The sequence below is a fragment of the Mobula hypostoma genome, chromosome 4 (genome assembly GCF_963921235.1).
Source record: "Mobula hypostoma chromosome 4, sMobHyp1.1, whole genome shotgun sequence".
Classification (NCBI taxonomy): domain Eukaryota; kingdom Metazoa; phylum Chordata; class Chondrichthyes; order Myliobatiformes; family Myliobatidae; genus Mobula; species Mobula hypostoma.
The window spans coordinates 42,269,600-42,289,455 of NC_086100.1; the positions used below are offsets into that span (position 1 = coordinate 42,269,600).

General features: G+C 39.9%; 1 protein-coding gene across 1 annotated transcript in view; it reads left to right on the forward strand.

The window, feature by feature from the left end:
- Nucleotides 1-19,856, forward strand: part of LOC134344771 (endothelin-converting enzyme-like 1) — a 112,940-nt gene that overhangs the window by 14,654 nt on the left and 78,430 nt on the right. The window contains exon 2 of the mRNA XM_063044859.1: nt 18,183-18,251. Within this exon, the coding sequence (XP_062900929.1) occupies nt 18,183-18,251 (69 nt within the window). The remainder of the gene's footprint in view (nt 1-18,182; nt 18,252-19,856) is intronic.

A 19,856-nucleotide genomic window follows, 5' to 3' on the forward strand; every position in this document is an offset into this window, starting at 1 on the left:
GTTTTCCTGAAGCACATTGGTTTCATGACTTTTGTTACTGGGACTAGCTTTAATTCCGGATATACTTAATTATCTGAATTTAATTTTGCAGCTATCGTGGTGGAATTTTATTCACATTTCTGGTTCATTGTTTCTTCATATTCCATGTTCAGTGATCCTAGTCCCTGGCCATGCGTCAATAACCTTACCACTGCTCAATACTATACCTGTTTAATATGGTTGACATGGTCTTATTGGAAATGATTGCATTGGGATAAGTTAGTCAATCTTAATTAAATGAATTTGAATGAAGCTGTCATTCGCCACGCTCATCCTCCTTTGAAATAAAATTCTTCATTGATTTGTATCTGGCCTCATCTTCCAAATGTCTCTCTTGAAAAAATGAAGAAATACACATGGAAACCAGACAAATGTGTGGTTGCACCTGAGACTGCATTATTGTATAAGACAATATGAGTGAACTACAAAGGACCAAGGTACCCAAATTGCTTAGTGGGAGTAATTGGTGTCCCTGAACACAAGAAAGTATTTATGACAGATTCTATTTTTCTTAGATACCTTGGATTTCCCTAACTATTCATTGGGTGCTCTGTCCTTTATAGACTTCCTACAGCACTAAACTGAATCCCGCACCTTACTTTGGACAACAGATATTAATTTTGATTTATCTCCTGCATTCTTGTCAGATCTGTAGGATCGTTGTGTAATGGTTCCAGCAATTAAAGCTGTAAAGAGAATTACTCAGAACCTAATACAATGATGCTCAGAGACAGTGCTCAAAGCAGCATTTTGATCAACATTGATTTCTATTGACATCTTGTGATAAACAGCAGCAGTCAAGACCTGGCATATTTGCAATGATAGCATATCTTTCTTTAAGGGGGCTGGTTGAGTCGTGGTATATCCTCCTCTATTTAAATATAGAGGTAATGAGCTTGAGTATGACAACAAAAATTATTCAGGGAGTGTGTTGGCAAAAGAAAAAGTTTTACAGTGCATTCCTTTTAAGTAACCCAAACATGAAAGCAGTGGACAGGAAAGCAAGTTATAAAATTGGGGGGGTGGGGGGGGCAGGGTGGAGTGTGAAGTAGAGAATGTCTATCTTCCCATCTGAGAACTCCAGACAGTGGGGTAAAGAAAAGACTGTAAAGTTTTGAGGACAATTACATAACCTTGACAATAGATGTAGTTAACAAAAGTTCACTGCAACACTTCTCTGTCCTTACAAGCTTAGACAATTTATTTTCCATGTGTGGAATGCTCTAAATCCAACAAACTCTGCTTATGTTCACTTTATTTCAAACTTGTGCGCGAGCATTCAACTAGATAAGAAAAATTACTCACTTACTACTTGCTGCGCTGCTGGTGTTTGGGGCGGCAAAGAAGGTCCTCCATTTCAGACAGTGTTCAGGACTTCCTTCATTGTGTCAGTAGCTTTCTCACAGTCTTCACTGCTGTCAGTCATGCAAGTCTCGGCTGGAGACTCAGGAATACTGTCGCACTCAGATGTAGAAGGAATCTTCAAATCTTCATTGTTGTTTCTGTAACCATTTTGTCATACCAGCCAGGATTGTTAGCTCTGAGCTGAACCCCCGGACCTGGAGGACTGGTGGACCATTCTCAGTCTGTCCTCAACCTTTTGACCTATTTGGCTTGGGTGACCCTACCAAGAGCCAAAGCCTTGACTCCAAGTCATTGAGGCATGCAAGCCTTCAAACCACAACAAGGTTTTGGTCCTCTTGGAGGATAAGAAAAATTATCCCAGCTTAAATACCGTGTTCCAGAAGACTTATAATTCACTGTATTAATCCATATCAATGGTTGTTAAACAAGTCCAAGGTCTTTGCTCCATTCATCTTGAGTTAATTTTATTCCTTCACCATTTCTAAATTGAAATAGTGTTCGATATTATATTCTATTTTACATATCTCTGTGCAATATCTCCCAGTTGTCTCATTCCTTCATGAACGAACCTGAGATTGTAACCATGGAATATTTTTTAGGAGTTTAAAGAGCTAGTAAAGTTAAGAAGCAAAATTTCAAAGGTAGTAATGTCTAATTTACCACCAGTGCCTCATATTAGTATAGTATAATAGGAAGACAAAGCAGATGAATGAGACTGGAGAGTTAAAGTAAAAAGGAAAGCTTTAGATTACTGAGGAATTAGCATTATTTCTGGGACTGGGACAGGGACAGGGAGCGAGAAATGGGGTTGTAAAACAGGACCTCTACAAAGCAGACATTTTGCAAGTAACACACACAAAATGATGGAGGATTCAGCTAGTCAGGCAGCATCTATGGAAATGAGTAAGCAGTCGATGTTTCAGGCTGAGATCCTTCTTCAGGACTGGAAAGGAAGGGGGAAGACACCAGAATAAAAAGGTGGGAGGAGGAGGATGATAGCTATAAGGTTATAGGTGAAGTCAGGTGGGTAGGAAAAATAAAGGACTGGCGAGGAAGTGCTACATGGGCAGGTTTAAATAAGTTTGCAGGTTATTGGGAGCCTGAGGTGGAATCTGAAGAGAGAAAAGCTAATTTGGAATCAGAAGATAGGGATTCAGTTGAGGAGACATTTAGGAAGGAACATCTACAGCCAAATGCCAAAGGAAATGGAGAAGTACAAGAGATTCTGCCGATGCTGGAAATATAGAGCAACAAACACAAAATGCTAGAGGAACTCAGTGGGTTAGACAGCATCTATGGATGGGAACAACCAGTCAGTATTTCAGGCCAAGACTCTTCATCAGGACTGGAAGCAAGGCATGGAAAATAGAGAAGAAAGCTTATATCAGGTCAGGGTTTTATTGTGAAAATTGGACTGAGGTATCTAAATTTGCATTGCTAGATCTGCTTTGAAGGAATGAGGTGGTCAATTGCACTGAGTTTCAGGAGGGGCACCTTTATGAGATTTAACTATAGCAAGCCAGGATGAATTTGTTGGGGTGAAATAATGTCTGACTGATCTGGTACAATTTTCCAACATAATGGATAGCTTTCATGGGGGTAATGTAGTATGTATAGACTCCCAGAAGGCTTTTGCAAAGCTTTAGGCTTAAGAGGGCCATTGATAACATGGATCTGAAGTTGGCTCTGTAACAGGCAACAATGGATTGTTTTGTGGACTTAAGGAGTGAAAATGGTGGCATTCTCTAAGGATTGGTGTTGAGTATAGTGCTTTCTTTCACCTCTGACCTGGATTTTGAGGGCAACACACAATTTTTAAACTTGTAGGTGATACAAAACTTGTGAACAACAAAATGGATGGTGATAAATTTCAGTAGAATATAAAATGGCTGACGGAATTGTCTTATGCGTGGCATGTAAGGCCTGATATCTCGGTAGAGACATTAGAGAGAGACAAAAATAGAATAAAGGATACTATTGTAAAAGGCATTCACTGAGAGACCTGGGGCATGAATACAGAGAGCATTAGACATAACAGACGGAAAGGGTGCTTAATAAGATATATTTTATTCTGGACTTTGTCATTAGACTATAAAAGCATTATCAGTATGCTAAATCTTTATAAGGCACTGGAGTACTTTACTAAATTCTGGTTGCATCACCATAGTAAGGACATAAAGGCATAGAGAAGGTCCAGAAAAGGTTATGTGGATGGCTCTTGGGATGAGAGACTATAGTTACAAGGATAGCTTGAACCTTTCTTTTCAAACAGGAGAAGTCTGAAATGCAATTTGATAGTACATGAAATGATGAAGAGTCTGGACAGAGTGGACAATGGGAGCCTGGTCCCAATGATGGAGAGGTCACAAACACAAACTAAAGGTAAAGAGAATTAAGAGAGACAGAAGGAAAATATGTTGAATGTAGCATGTGACTGGAACCTGGAACTTCCCGCGTCCATGTGAGGCACAGGCAGTTTACAAAGTGGCTTTCAAGAAGGAAATGGATAAATACATGCTGAAGAAAAAATTGTAAAGCTGCGAAGAAGGGAATAGGGATAGAATAAGTGACTTGTTCTGGAAGAGACATAGTAATGGGCTGAAGGGCCCCTTCTACATTTTTAACTAATCTACATTTATTTTGCTTTATGGTTCCCCTTAGTCATATCTTCAGGGAGCATTCGCTGCCTCTTTTACGTTTCAGTGGCTTGAATTGAATTTTGTATTTTAGGCCAGTTTAAGTATACTCCCTCCAGCTTATATTTTATGCTTTTGACTCTGTGATCTGGTACTTTATTTGCTTAAATCAAAATGGAAATTGCCGGAAATGCACTGCGGACTAAGTAACATCTCGAAATAGAAAGGGTAGGTTATGATATTTTCAGTGTGTAATCTTTGCCAAAAGCTATTTTTATTTGCATTTTCCAGCTAACCTGCAGTGCATTTATTGCAATTTCTATTTTAATGCCAGATTTTAAGTTTCTTTTTATTTTATTTGCTTTTTTGATAACTCTTCATTTCTACACCCCTGCACCAGCTTGGGTGAATTGGTTACCTCATAATCGGGAGATTATGGATTGAAGTCCCATTCCACATTAAACACAAAACCTCATTTGATATATCAGTATTGTGATGAGGCAGTGCTGCATTTCTTGGGGGTTCAATTATAGTCCGTTCATATTTTTTGTAGTTAAAGATCACATTATTCATGGAGTAGGAAGATACTTGCATACTAGCCTGCCTGCCGCTTTCCAACAAGGACAGCAAAACAGAACAATCCATTTATCATTGCACTGCTCTTGTGGAATATTGATGTGTGTAACATGCCTGACATACTGTACCGTAAATATAACAACAGTAACTGCATTTCAAGATGATGAACTACTGCATAAACTCAATTTTTTCAGGATGTGGGCATTGATGATAAAAGCAGCGTTTATTTATTGTCCATTCCTAACTGCCCAGAAGACAGTGGTGATGAGATATCTTCTTGAACTGCTGCAGTGTTTTTGGTGAAGTTACTCCCACAGGGCTGTTGGGTAGGAAGCTCCAGGACTCAGACCCATCGAAAGAGAAAGGGCTGGCCAAACACTTCCAAATCAGAGTGCTGCGTGATTTAGAGGGGGAACCTGCTGGCAGTGGTGTCTACATGTACCCGTAGGCTTCATCTCTCTGGGTGATAGGGATCGCAGGTTTGGGAGCTGTATCAGGGTAACCAATGTACTGTATATAAATATGGTGCATATCCTAGGACATACGCACTGAAGTCTCTGTGTTGGGAATTAGTGTTTGGGAAGACAGATTGAGGTATTGATCCAGAAATATGCCTTGTCCTAGGACCTAGAGTGTCAGACATCTTGAGTGCTGTTGAAATTGCAAGTGGAGATTATTCCATCACTTCTGATTTGCACCTTGCAGACAGTGGAAAGGATTTTTTAGTGTCACTTGCTGCAGGTTATCCAACTTCTGATCCTTGCTTGTGGCTTCAGTGCTTGATAACTCTTTAATGTTTATGCCATGAGAAAAGCCATTGAAGATCAAGGGTAGGCGGTTAGACTGTCTTACCTGAGATGGCCATCGTCTGACATTCTAATTGCACAGCCACTTCAGTGAAGCAAATTAACAGCAGCAGAAAGGTCCTAACACTGATCAAGGGGTGCTTATTTCAACACTACTTCACAAATAACAATCTCAACAGTAATAGCAACAAGAACTTCCATTTACATTCCCTTAGTAATGTAACGAAGTTATTTCAAAGTCCATACAGGAAAAATATTTACTAACATAGAACATAGAACATAGAACATAGAATAGTACAGCACAGTACAGGCCCTTTGGCCCACAATGTTGTGCCGACCCTCAATCCCTGCCTCCCATATAAGCCCCCACCTTAAATTCCTCCATATACCTGTCTAGTAGTCTCTTAAACTTCACTAGTGTATCTGCCTCCACCACTGACTCAGGCAGTGCATTCCATGCACCGACCACTCTCTGAGTAAAAAACCTTTCTCTAATATCCCCCTTGAACTTCCCACGCCTTACCTTAAAGCCATGTCCTCTTGTATTGAGCAGTGGTGCCCTGGGGAAGAGGTGCTGGCTATCCACTCTATCTATTCCTCTTATTATCTTGTACACCTCTATCATGTCTCCCCTCATCCTCCTCTCCAAAGAGTAAAGCCCTAGTTCCCTTAATCTCTGATCATAATGCATACTCTCTAAACCAGGCAGCATCCTGGTAAATCTCCTCTGTACCCCTTCCAATGCTTCCACATCCTTCCTATAGTGAGGCACAGTACTCCAAGTGTGGACGAACCAGAGTTTTATAGAGCTGCATCATTACATCACGACTCTTAAACTCTATCCCTCGACTTATGAAAACTAACACCCTATAAGCTTTCTTAACTACCCTATCCACCTGTGAGGCAACTTTCAGGGATCTGTGGACATGTATCCCCAGATCCCTCTGCTCCTCCACACTACCAAGTATCTGCCATTTACTTTGTACTCTGCCTTGGAGTTTGTCCTTCCAAAGTGTACCACCTCCCACTTATCCGGGTTGAAATCCATCTGCTACTTCTCAGCCCACTTCTGCATCCTATCAATGTTTCTCTGCAATCTTTGACAATCCTCTACACTATCTACAACACCACCAACCTTTGTGTCATCTGCAAACTTGCCAACCCACCCTTCTACCCCCACATTCAGGTCATTAATAAATATCACGAAAAGTAGAGGTCCCAGAACAGATCCTTGTGGGACACCACTAGTCACAATCCTCCAATCTGAATGTACTCCCTCCACCACCACCCTCTGCCTTCTGCAGGCAAGCCAATTCTGAATTCACCTGGCCAAACTTCCCTGGATCCCATGCCTTCTGACTTTCCGAAAAAGCCTACCGTGTGGAACCTTGTCAAATGCCTTACTAAAATCCATATAGATCACATCCACTGCACTACCCTCATCTATATGCCTGGTCACCTCCTCAAAGAACTCTATCAGGCTTGTTAGACACGATCTGCCCTTCACAAAGCCATGCTGACAGTCCCTGACCAGACTATGATTCTCTAAATGCTCAGAGATCCTATCTCTAAGAATCTTTTCCAACAGCTTTCCCACCACAGATGTAAGGCTCACTGGTCTATAATTACCCGGACTATCCCTACTACCTTTTTAGAACAAGGGGACAACATTCACCTCCCTCCAATCATCCGGTACCATTCCTGTGGACAACGAGGACATAAAGATCCTAGCCAGAGGCTCAGCAATCTCTTCCCTCCCCTCATGGAGCAGCCTGGGGAATATTCCATCAGGCCCCGGGGGCTTATCCATCCTAATGTATTTGAACAACTCCAACACCTCCTCTCCCTTAATCTCAACATGCTCCAGAACATCAATCTCACTCATATTGTCCCCACCATCATCAAGTTCCCTCTCATTGGTGAATACCGAAGAGAAGTATTCATTGAGGACCTCGCTCACTTCCACAGCCTCCAGGCACATCTTCCCACCTTTATCTCTAATTAGTCCTACCTTCACTCCTGTCATCCTTTTTTTCTTCACATAATTGAAGAATGCCTTGGGGTTTTCCTTTACCCTACTCGCCATGGCCTTCTCATGCCCCCTTCTTGCTCTTCTCAGCCCCTTCTTAAGCTCCTTTCTTGCTACCCTATATTCCTCAATAGACCCATCTGATGGTTGCTTCCTAAACCTCATGTATGCTGCCTTCTTCCGCCTGACTAGATTTTCCACCTCACTTGTCACCCATGGTTCCTTCACCCTACCATTCTTTATCTTCCTCACCGGGACAAATTTATCCCTAACATCCTGCAAGAGATCGCTAAACATCGACCACATGTCCATAGTACATTTCCCTGCAAAAACATCATCCCAATTCACAAGTTCTAGCCTTATAGCCTCATAATTTGCCCTTCCCCAATTAAAAATTTTCCTGTCCTCTCTGATTCTATCCTTTTCCATGATAATGCTAAAGGCCAGGGAGCGGTGGTCACTATCCTACTGTCACATGGTTGTAGCATTTAGCATAATGCTATTACAAAATCAGTAACACGGATTCAGTTCCACCGCTGTCTATAAGGAGTTTGTACTTGCTCCCTTTGCCCATGTAGGTTTCCTCTACGAGCTCTGGTTTCCTCCCGCATGCCAAAAATGTACAGGTTAGCAGGTTAATAGGTCACATGGGTGTAATTGAGCAGCGCAGCCTCGTTGAGCCAGAAGGGCCTGCTATTATGCTCGAAATTCTTAATAAACGTAAATACTATTGTTCTCATTTTCTAAATCTGCAAATTCTTTTCAGACTTACTGTAGATTGGATTGCACCAAGTTTTTGGGGTGCTGAATGGGATATAAGCTTGCCCAGCCATCTTAATCAGGTAAAGTGGAAGAGGCAGCGGTCACATCTAAGCCAGGAAACAGTGCTGTCTCCTCCTGCGTCCCAAACGATCCTAAGCCACTGTGAGCTGTGGTAGTGTCAGGGCATTAGAGTGAGGCATCCGTGAACTGTAAACACTAGTGTCCCGACTCCTTGATTAATGCTATGCATTGGCGAGGGTCAGGTTTTTAGCACATTAAAATGACTGGCTGATTTCTGAAATATTCAAGTCATGTCCGAGAGGAGCACTTTAAATCATGCATGCTTCCCCACTTTAAATGGGCTCTGCTTACTGTTGAACTTTGTGTTAATTACAAAGGTCAGATGTCGCCACCGTTTGATCTCGTCTCCGGCAAATAGTGAACGGGCACTGATGACATCATTGTGTGTTTGAATTGTGATGGGGAAACGAGAGCGGTGTTGAGCTGAATTGAAACAGCAAGCGCCCAGTCCAATTCCCTGACGGAAATGCCTCAGCACAGAGAGTGCAGCCATCGAAAGGTGCACAGCATGATTTCTGTGCACAATCTCTCCATCAAAATCAGTTGCAAATGTGTCCAGTTTCCAAGTATTGGTTTTTAAGTCTAAATGTTTTTTGTATAAGTGTTGCCAAAAGCTGTTTGAAAGTCTTGCATTACATTACAACAAGTCACAACATTATTTGCTTTCGTCAGACCACTCAGAAGGTCGTTCCTCAAATGATTTACGCCAAACTTGCTCTTCTGTTGACTTGTCGGTGTTATTACCAAAGGAATTTCTAAAGGCAGACGGTTACTACTATTGATGATAGATGTTTTGGGTTTATCCTCAATAACAAAATCAGTATTTTAATAATCCCCCCTCCATCCCCTGGCTAACACCATGCTAACAATACCAATGCACTACCACCACTCACTTTCTACCCCAGAGAATATGTTGTTATTTTCCTGACAAACTATGCTTCATGCATTAGTGATGTCCTTCTCAGCAGGTTAACCAGTATGTCTTGAGGCAGACTACTGAACTGAAATCAGCATTCTGTGAATACAGCTTCCAATTGCTTTCATAAAGCCCAGAAGGGTTTCCAAGAAAACAGCAGCAATTTCAAAATCACTCAAAAGTAATTTAATAATTGAATTACCTTACAAAATTATATGGCAATGTTTACTCCTGAATGAGGTGTTAAACAGAGGCCCTGTTGGTCATCTCAGGTGAACATTGATATCTTACTTTTGAATATAAAAGGTCTGGCTAATATTTATCTCTCTTTCAACAGTACATTATCTGGTCATTCTCTGTTTCCTGCTTGTACATAAGCTCTGTGTTACACCAGTGACTACAATTATAAATGTAGTTCATTGTCTATAAATTGTTTTGAGATGCTGTGATGTAGAGTCAGAGAGCACAAAAACACAGAAGCAGGCCATTTGGCCCATCTAGTTCATTGCAAACTGTTACTCTGCCTGCACCTGAACAACAGCCTTCCATATCCCGGTCATCCATGATGGAAAGTTCTCCTAGATTTTACAGTCAAACCCACATTCACCACTACTGCTGGCAATTAGTTCCACACTTTCAGCACTCTCTGAGTGAAGAAGCTCCCTCTCAGGCTCCCCTTAAATATTTCACCATTCACCCTTAACCTATGACCTCTAGTTCTAGTCTTACTCAACCTCAGTGGAAAAAGCATGCTTGCATTTACTGTATCTTTACTTCTCATGATTTGGTATGACTCTATCGAAGCTCCCCTCACTCTCCTATCCAGGGAAAAAAAAAGTCCTAATCTATTCAACCTTTTCCTACAACTCAGATCCTAAAGTCTTGGCAACATTCTAGTAAATTTTCTCTGCACTTTTTCAAACTTGTTGATATCTTTCCTGTAGGCAAGTAACCAGAACTGCACACAATACTCCAAATACTCCATGTCATGGACAATAATGCATTTTTTGTGAGTCTTACTGTGTGAGTAATGTTTCAGTGTTGGAGATTTCAGATCTATATGGTGGGACTTGGATCAGGTACTATATGAAGATGGGAGAAATGGATATAATCTTGGAGGTAGAACAAAATATGGTTTTCATTTGAATTGGAGGAGGTCAGTGTTATGTTTGTAACTCCAGAAACTAATCAAAAGAAAAATACAGGAGCCTTCTTGTCTACTTCATTTTTCTTTTACTTTTCTTTTGCAAGGTGCTGACATATGACATGGTGGCGTAATGACAGATTTCATTCATGTACTTCTTACATAATTCTTTACATTAATGAATTATGTAAAGAATGATTAACCAAACAATATATTTACAAGATTACTCAAATATTACTGAAATATTAAATACACAACACTCCTCCCTGATTAGCTACAAACTCCAATTCAATATAGAATGCATCTCAACTCAAATGTGTATTGTTCTCCAGTCATTTTAAATATATATATGTGTGTATGTGTGTGTGTGTGTGTGTGTGTGTGTGTGTGTGTGTGTGTGTGTGCGTGTGTGTGTACACAACTACTATAAAGACGTCCACAGTTCAATAAATTTTAAATGATCCCATTCAATTAATTACTGTGGAGGATTTCTTACTCTTGTGGGATAACTTCTTTCCTGACAAAGGGGATCACTCTGCTTGACAGGTGAGACTTGTGGCTGTGCATCAATCTCAGGTTCTGGTGCCTCCTCCATGGTGATTGCAGGAGATGACTCTGAGACTGCAAGAAGTGGTTCTGACAGCTCTGGACACCTTTCTTCTCCAACAACTGACTCACCTCTCCACAAGTGATCGATGTGTCATCTTTAAATGACGTCAGATACAATCTCCACTGTGTAGGAGAGTGGTCCAATGATGATACCCGTGATAGAGCTGACAAATTTTACAAGTTTCTGCAACTTATTTTGATCTTGTGCAGTAGCTCCCCAACACTGGCTCCCTTACGAGATGGTGATTCAGCCAGTCAGAATTCTCTCTGTGGTACATTTGTAGAAGTTTTCAAGTGTTTTAGTTGACAAACCAAATCTCCTCAAACTCCGAATAAAATATAGCCGCAGTCTTGCCTTCTTTATAGCTGTATTGATGTGTTGCATCCAGGTTAGGTCCTCAGAGATCTTGACACCCAGGAACTTGAAGCCGCTCACTCTGATCCCTCTATGAGGGCTGGTTTGTGTTCCCTCGTCTCACCCTTCCTGGTCCACAAGCTGCTCTTTGGTCTTACTGACGTTGTGTGCAAGGATGTTGCCGTGACTCCACTCAACTATCTTCACTCGGAGGGTCCTAAGAGTGTGGCATGTGCTGCCAGCACAAGTGGTCCACGTCATGTTTAAGAGAAGTTTGATTAGATACATAGATAGTAGGGATATGGAGAGCTATGGACACGGTGCAGGTCATTGGGAGTACGCAGTTTAAACGCTTTTTTTTCAGCATGGATTAAATGGGTTGTATGGCCTGTTTCTGTGCTACATCCTCTGTGACTCTATACCTCTAAACACTTTGGACTCTTCTTCCAACTACATCCCCAGCTAAATCCACTTTCCTGAAGTGTTTCTCTCCAGAAAAGTTTGCATAAATATCCACTTTTCTGGACAGAGGGTATTGATCTACTTTCAGCACTGGGTTGACAGTGACACTAAAACCACCACAGATCCTGACAAACCCATCCTTCTTGGCTAGTAGGACGATTGGCATTGCCCATGGGCTCCATTTAACCTTGCAGAGAATTCCTTCAGCCTCCGTGCAATCTAGCTCACTGGCTACTTTATCATGGCTGGTATAACGAACTGGACAGGCTTTGTAAAACTTGGGTGTGCTATTTTCATTTATTGCCATCCTTGAACACTGCTGTGGCATTATCCAGTACCTTTCTTAATTCACTCTCAATTGACTGTATTGCAAGGGATGCGACATGCAAAATGTGCCTGGATCTCCCATCAAGTTGTAGTTGCTTCAGCCAATCACTGCTGCAAAATGTTGACCCTCCTGTTCTTACCACATATAAACTCAATGGGGCTTGTTGGTCCCTATATTTCACTGTTACAAATGTCATTCCCACAGAAGTTATCTTTTCTCCAGTGTAAGTTCTTACATAGATATCTGCAGGCTTCAGTTCAGTTTCTTTGAAATGCTGTTCAATCTCATTTTGCAGAATGACTGAAACAGTTGAGCCAGTGTCCAATTACATTTTAATTAATTTGACATTCACTTCTGGTATAAGCCATAATGCTTATATATTGTTAATTTTCACACAATAAATCTCAAGACTACACAGTCCTGTATCACTCTCATCATTATCAGATTTTTAATCAACTATCCAGATAGGTTGGATACTGTTCTTTTTGGCTCTTTTTGAAACTGCAACTTGACTTTTCTTCTTTTTCTCTTACCAGTACAGTCCATTTATTTTTGCCTGCCCAATGTGCTCTTTGTATGTGTACTAATTGGTTGCATTTTCTGCAAGTTTTGCCTTTAATCCTGCATTTATTTGTATGTGAGCCCCTGCCACAATGGTGATATAATTTGATTGGCCAGGCTGGTTTCTGTTTAAATGTTGCAATTCTGTTCATGCTCACTTTCATTCCTGAGCGCAACTCAATTGCGTCTCTGACTGCTGTTTTGATTGATTCAGTGATTTCACCTGCTCGTTTAAATATGAGTTGTGCTTCAGTTAGGAGCCATTTTGAATGCTTTCTTGTAAGATTTCACAAACTAAACAATCTCTTAGTGCATCATTAAGCCCATTACTGAACTGACAATGCTTGGACAATTTCTTCAATTCATATTTAATTAAGTTGTAGTGGACTCCTCTTACTTTTGAAAGCATTCAAAAATCAATATGGTTTTGGTTCTTAATGTTCCTGCATTACATTCACGATATTATCAAAGCTTACTTTGGCTGGTTTGGTTGGAGCAGTTAAACTTCTAAGCAAACTGTATACTTTTTCACCCATTGCGCTCATCAGCACTGGCACTCATTTTTTATTGGCTATTTCATTTTCTTCAAAATACAGCTCAATTAATTCAATATACATCATCCAGTTATCTGTTGTGCAATCAAACGTGTCCATCTTTCTGATGTATCCATCTATTTCAGTATATTTATTTATTTATTATTATTATTATCATCCAGTACTCACTGCTTATAAGCCTGTGGCTGTGCTATTTTCTTGTTAGTTTTGTCCACTTTCTGTCTTTTATTAAAACTCAAAATGTCTCTCCTCCCTTGTGAAGAAAAATGTGCTGTGCTTCAATAAGTAGGTAATTGTCTCAGATTCATTTTTAACCTTCCTTATCATTACTGTTATGTTCTGTAACTCCAGAAATTAATCAAAAGAAAAACACGGGAGCTGGATACTTGCCTGTCTGGTTTTTCTTTTTGTTTTCTTTAGTAAGGTGCTCACCTATGATGTGGTGTATAATGTCGTATACCATTCACGTACTTCTCACATGTAATCAATATTGAATTATGTAAACAAAGAATGCTTAATCAAACAATATATTTACAACATTACTCAAATATTGTTGTTGTTGTTGTTCGTCCATCGTATGTCGATGAGGACCTCGACACCATTGATGATGGTGTCGAGACTAGTGCGTGACTTGGATTTCAGTGAGGGAGAGTTGCGCAGCGTCAGCCTCACTCTCTGTACCCAATTCCCATCTGGATCCAGTGGCAAGACAGGGTCGAGACGGCTGGAGATAGGACTAGGCGCAGTGGATGACCAGGACGTCTTCTGTGTCTTGTCCTGCTCTACACATTCCACGACGCTTGCAGAGACCGCCTTCTTGACCGTTGGACCTTCCATTGGTCTCGTCCGCTCAATCCGCTGGAGTCTGTCTTCACATGCTGGGATAGACAACTCCCTATCTCACCGAGGGTTTGAGACCCGTCGGCTACCCTCAAATATTACAGACATATTAAATACACTACAGTCAGGAATTCTGTGATAAGAGAATGAAGTGGTATAATAGATGACCGTCTGATGTAATATACACAATTTACAAAGAAAGTTCCATTTCTAGATGAAAAATAATTAGTGACATTAAAAACTATTTGTTTTCATCCCTCTGGTAGTCTAAAACTTGTTTGATGTAAAGTTACATCATGCACATCTAAACTAATTAATTATTGAGTTTTTTTGGGAACATAATTAAATACATTAATAACCATCCAACTAAACTGATTCCTGGGTTTCCACAAAGGATTGTGAGTCTTTGGAGAGAAGTAGAAATCCAAACTGTTAGAGAGTCAGTTGCATACTTCTTGTTGCCTCAGTAAAACAGCCAGCAAACTCAAGGATTCCACCCACCGCAGACATTTAATCTTTTGCCGTAGGCCGAATCAAAAGTGGTGACGAATCAGCATGTAGGAGGCTGAGTGGTGCCACAACAGCCTCTTACTCAATGTCAGCAAGACCAAGGAGCTGGTTATTGACTTCAGGAGAAGGAAACCAGAGGCCCATGAGCCTGTCCTCACTGGAGGATCAGAGATGGAGAAGGCCCTTTAAATACCTCAGTGTTATCATTTCAGAGGGCTTGTCCTGGGCCCAGCACGTAAGTAGAATAACAAAGAAAGCACAGCAGCACCTCTACTTCCTTAGGAGTCTGCAAGTGTTTGGCATAACATCTAAAACTTTGGCAAACTTCTATAGATGTGCAACAGAGCATATATTGACTGGCTGTCTCACAGCCTGGTATGGAAACACTAACGCCCTTGAAGAGAAAATCCTACAAAAAATAGCGGAAGGGACCCAGTCCATGATGGTTAAAGCAGGAGAGCAACATCTATGATCAGGGGCCCCCACCTCCCAGGCCATACATTCTCCTCGCTGCTGCCATCAGGAAGAAGGTTCAGGAGCCCTGAGACTCATAGGGTTCAGGAACAGTTATGACCCTTCAACCAGCAGGCTCTTAAACCGGGGAGGGGGATAAGGTTCACTCAACTTCACTTGCCCCATCACTGAAATGTTCCCACCACTTATGAACTCACTTCAAAGACTCTTCATCTCATTTTCTTGATATTTATTGCTTATTTATTATTATTATTATTATTATTTCCTTTTTTTTTGTATTTGCAGTTAGCTGTGTTTTGCACACTGGCTGTATACTCTGCTGGTGAGGTCTTCATTAATTCCATTATGGTTATTGAATTTATTGAGTATGTCCACAAGAAAATTAATTTTGGGCTTGTATATGGTGACATATATGCACTTTGATAATAAATTTACTTTGGACTTTGAACTTTTCTTCTCTAACACTCTGGGCAGAAAATGCGAAAGCCTGAAAGCACATACCACCAGGCTCATGGACAGCTTCTACCCCACTGTTAGAAGACTATTAAATCATTCCCTGATACAATATGATGGACTTTTGATCTCACAATCTATGATCTTGCACCTTATTGTTTATCTGCACTGCACTTCCTTTGTAGCTGTTGCATCTTATTTTGTATTCTGTTATTAGTTTAGCTTGTTCGACCTAAATGTACGCTGTAATGATCTCATTGAACAGTATACAAAAGAAGTTTTTCACTGTATCTCAGTACATATGACAATAATAAATCAATTCCAATTCTAATAGATCTTTTAAACTGTAACTCTGATGTGAAAATTAGCAAATAAATATATTTACCATTATGGATGTTATTTGTACACTGGATATTGTACAAATGAATAATAGTTAATCACTATTACCAATGTTTGCATCTTCTGGTTCTCCATTAAAATCACAAGTAATTTTTTCAGTTATTGGGTTGATATTTACAGCAATATCAATCACTTAATATTTGTAGTACATTCAGGTGCTGTGAAATACCAATAAAATTTTATCACATCGATTTCTTCAACATGACAAATGCTCTGACAAGTTAAAATGCAACTTATAAAGAAAAATGTTCACTCAGTATGCAATGGATTTATTAAAATAATTTTCTCCACCAACAATCTGAGAATCAAATTCCCCTTATGATATTTGTCTCCATTTCTAAATAATTCATGGCAGCCATTAGAGAGCTATTCAGACTAATCCTATAAGTGTGTTATGGCTTCTGGATCATTCTACCTTCCTGTGCTGCCACCTTCATGGATCAGTGCTGAATTCCAAGGACTTTCTGATCTTTTGTGCTTCACATTGTACCACAAAATTTCCCTCAACTTGTTTGTCCTTCAAATATCCTTTATTCCACAACTTCTGGCTTGAATTCCATTTGCTACTTTTCTGCCAAAGTGACCAATCCATTAATGTCTTCCTGCACTCTGCAGCTTTCTTTGTCTGGCAGATTGGCAATTTTTATAGTACCTGCGAACGTTATAATCATGGCCAGATGCAAATCATTGTGCCAGGTAGAATCTTATACAAGCAGTTCTGCAAACACTCAGACACTCACCAATTGACTTTGATCCCGTGCTCGCTTTCTGTGATGCAATGTCGGAAAAAACATGCCACTTTGTCTCCACTTCTACAGAGCTCTGTTTTTCAGATCAGTGTCCTATTTGTGGCCTTGTTAAAAGCCTTTGCAATAGCCATTAAGCATCAAATGCATTTGACTCATCTTCTCCACCCGAATAACTCTTCCGTAAGTTCAGTCATCCAGGTATGATTGTACCTAACAAATCTGTGCTGACTTTTCCTTGATTAAAAGAATTTCTTCTGTCCATCAATTTTTTGTCCTGCAGCTGGCTAACAATCTATTCCTTTCTACCATTTTAAATAATAGTATCACAACAGCAGTGTCCAGCTCTCTAGTGTTTTGTCCATAGCTTTTTTTTTCTGGTTTGCCCAAGAGCCTAGGATACATTTAATCTACAACAGATAATTTATTTGCTTTTTAAAACTTGCTAATACTTCTTTTCATTCCAACTAATACTTCCCCATTTTAATTTTTTACCACGCTATCTATATAACCACGACCACCCAATTTAGTTTTGTGAAAATTTAAATAAAGTCTTCATTTGGAAGCTGATATCCACCCCTGCAAATAGGCTGCCTCTTTGGTGTTTGTAATATGGACAGTAAATCTGAATTTGCAAACATTTTCGCCCAAAGTTTTGAAGTGATTTAGTTTGGTGTACTGCTCAACCGCATAGTAGATTGATGACATCTGGGACTGAGACCAGTTAGGCAGATAATTATCCGCTTGATAAATAGGAATCCTGTATAATTACAGGTGCTTTGTGATTGACCTTGTTTTTGGCATTACGGTGCTCAATTTAATCTTTCATTAACCCAACAGAAGTAAAGCAGCCACTGATCACCACTTTGAGTAACAATCAATAAAATGTAAACAAAACAAAGGAATAAGAACATTCACTTTGAAGACCAAAAACGCATGATTTTTTAAAAATCCAGAAATAATTTATTTTATTTTTTGATTTTATTCATATTGTGTTATGTTACCTCTAGACAGAAGCACCCTTAAGGTAAATGGCATGACAGGATGACTCTAAATACCATGAGGTAGTGATGAGCATTGAAATTTTAAGTCAGGAAGATAATACAGTTGGGAATAAGGTTTAATTCTTAATTTCTGTATCTTGAAGACAAGAGAAGGTATGATTTTTGTCATGCAATCTTCATTTGTATTTTCCCATTGTTGTTTTGTGTTATCATTATCTAGTAAATCCAAGCCTACATACTGTTCTTTATCCATTCTTCAGCAATCCCATTTGTTACAATTCAGCAATAATTACCAAAGATAAAAGAAATTACAGGTGAAGCCTACAAGCATGTCAAAGTAGCAGATGAACCAAACCATTGTGAGTTTTGATATTCACTATTAATACCCTGTGACAGATGTTGCAATTGTTTTGAATATCTGGTGAAAATTTGATTAACATAGAGTCATGTTTCTTTCCGAAGATAGCCCATAATTAACATTTTGGATTAATAACACTTCTAAAATGGTATTAATCTGTTCCAATATTTTCTAGATTGACCAAGATCGACTCACACTGCCAGAGCGTACTCTTTACTTTGGGGAGGATGAAGAAAGTGAAAAGGTAATTTTTTTTTAAATGGCAAATTAGTGCGACAATATAACTGGAAGAAAACTGTGTGTGCTGTTTCAATTGGCCTTTGTGTATATGCGTAGGGATATTAGGTTAGAGTCTGCAGATACATCTGATGATTCAGAATACTGCAATTTACATCATAGAGAACAAACATAATTTGTGAATGTATGTTACAATGCTTAATGTAATTTCACAGCCTCTGCTGGGATCTGAGTTAAATATAGATATTACGAGTGGAATCAATCTTCATTTAATATTCCCTGTACATCCTCAAGGAATATCTGATTTGGTTATCTCCAGGACACCATGCAATAAGCAGCCATATGAAATGGCATCCTGCTGTACCATGAGAGAAATATTATCAGAGCTCTCTCTGACTACCTGCTCGTGAGGCATTCTGTCAGTTTATTTTTCCCAGGCTAACGATTTCTTGTGTACACATTCTTGACGCTTTGGGACAATGCCTCCCACATCTCTGTAGGATTAAGTCAAATTAATCTGACACTGGGAACATTCTGTCAGCTTCGTCAGCCTGCCTCAGTTTTGTGATCCCTCTTACAGATTTCCCAAGGGAGTCAAATATTGACTCCAGCCAGCATATGTGACAAACATTCAAAAAAGAATACGTGGATGTTTTATCAGAGAAAGAAATTTTAAGGAAGCATTCTATGAAACAGTTAATGTGACATTCTCCACCAGTAATATTGGAGCCCGTTAAATAGTATCATACCCACACTGTGGGGCCCTGAAGCTTGTTTAGAATGGAGTGTTGTGTGCACTTTGATGCAGCCCCGAAATTATCCCAGTACCAAATGTTCAAGCATATGCCGTGCGCAAGATTCTCATGGAGTTCAATTTGAAAAATAGGTCCAAACAACTAACATGATTAAGATCCTTCAAGGTCTTTCATATACGAGTCCTCTGGCACACTTATAATGGCTCTCTGCTTCTTAGTAAATGTGTCCCACAATTGTGGACAGGCCTGATTCAGAGAGACTTTGAGTTCCAAGAGACTGGCGCTTTCCCTAACCCTTTTATTCAATGAATGTTGAAGAATTAGCATTATATAAATGTTCCTTGTATTGCAAGAACATCACCACGGAAGCATCAGGACGCACAGTCTGTCTAGAGTATTTTCATTACCCACAAAGTGAGAGCTTCTTCCAATCATGCTGTTTAACATCTTGGCAGAAAGCTATGTAATTGCATCCACAGTTTCAGAACAATCCATGAATATGTCCATCAATTTTAGAATTATGTGCCTTGGTGATAGATGGATGTTGCTACGAATTGAGTTACTATCCATCTCCATCTGGATAAGAGAATCTTGTGTACTGAATGAATTGCCGTGCTTCAACTGGTTAGTTTGGTCTCGCACATTTTCTGCCTAAGCAGGTAAGACACAATAGCTTCCCCTGACCACTGTGAGAGGAAGAATTGCTTCATGAATATACATGACTGAGCATGTTCTCAGAATGAGGTGAAATGGTTCTTTAATATGAGATGAATGGTGATCTTTTGGATTACTTTTCCATGATCCTTTAAATATGATCAGCCAGCTCCAGTCTCGCTGACTGCCCTCCATTATCCCAG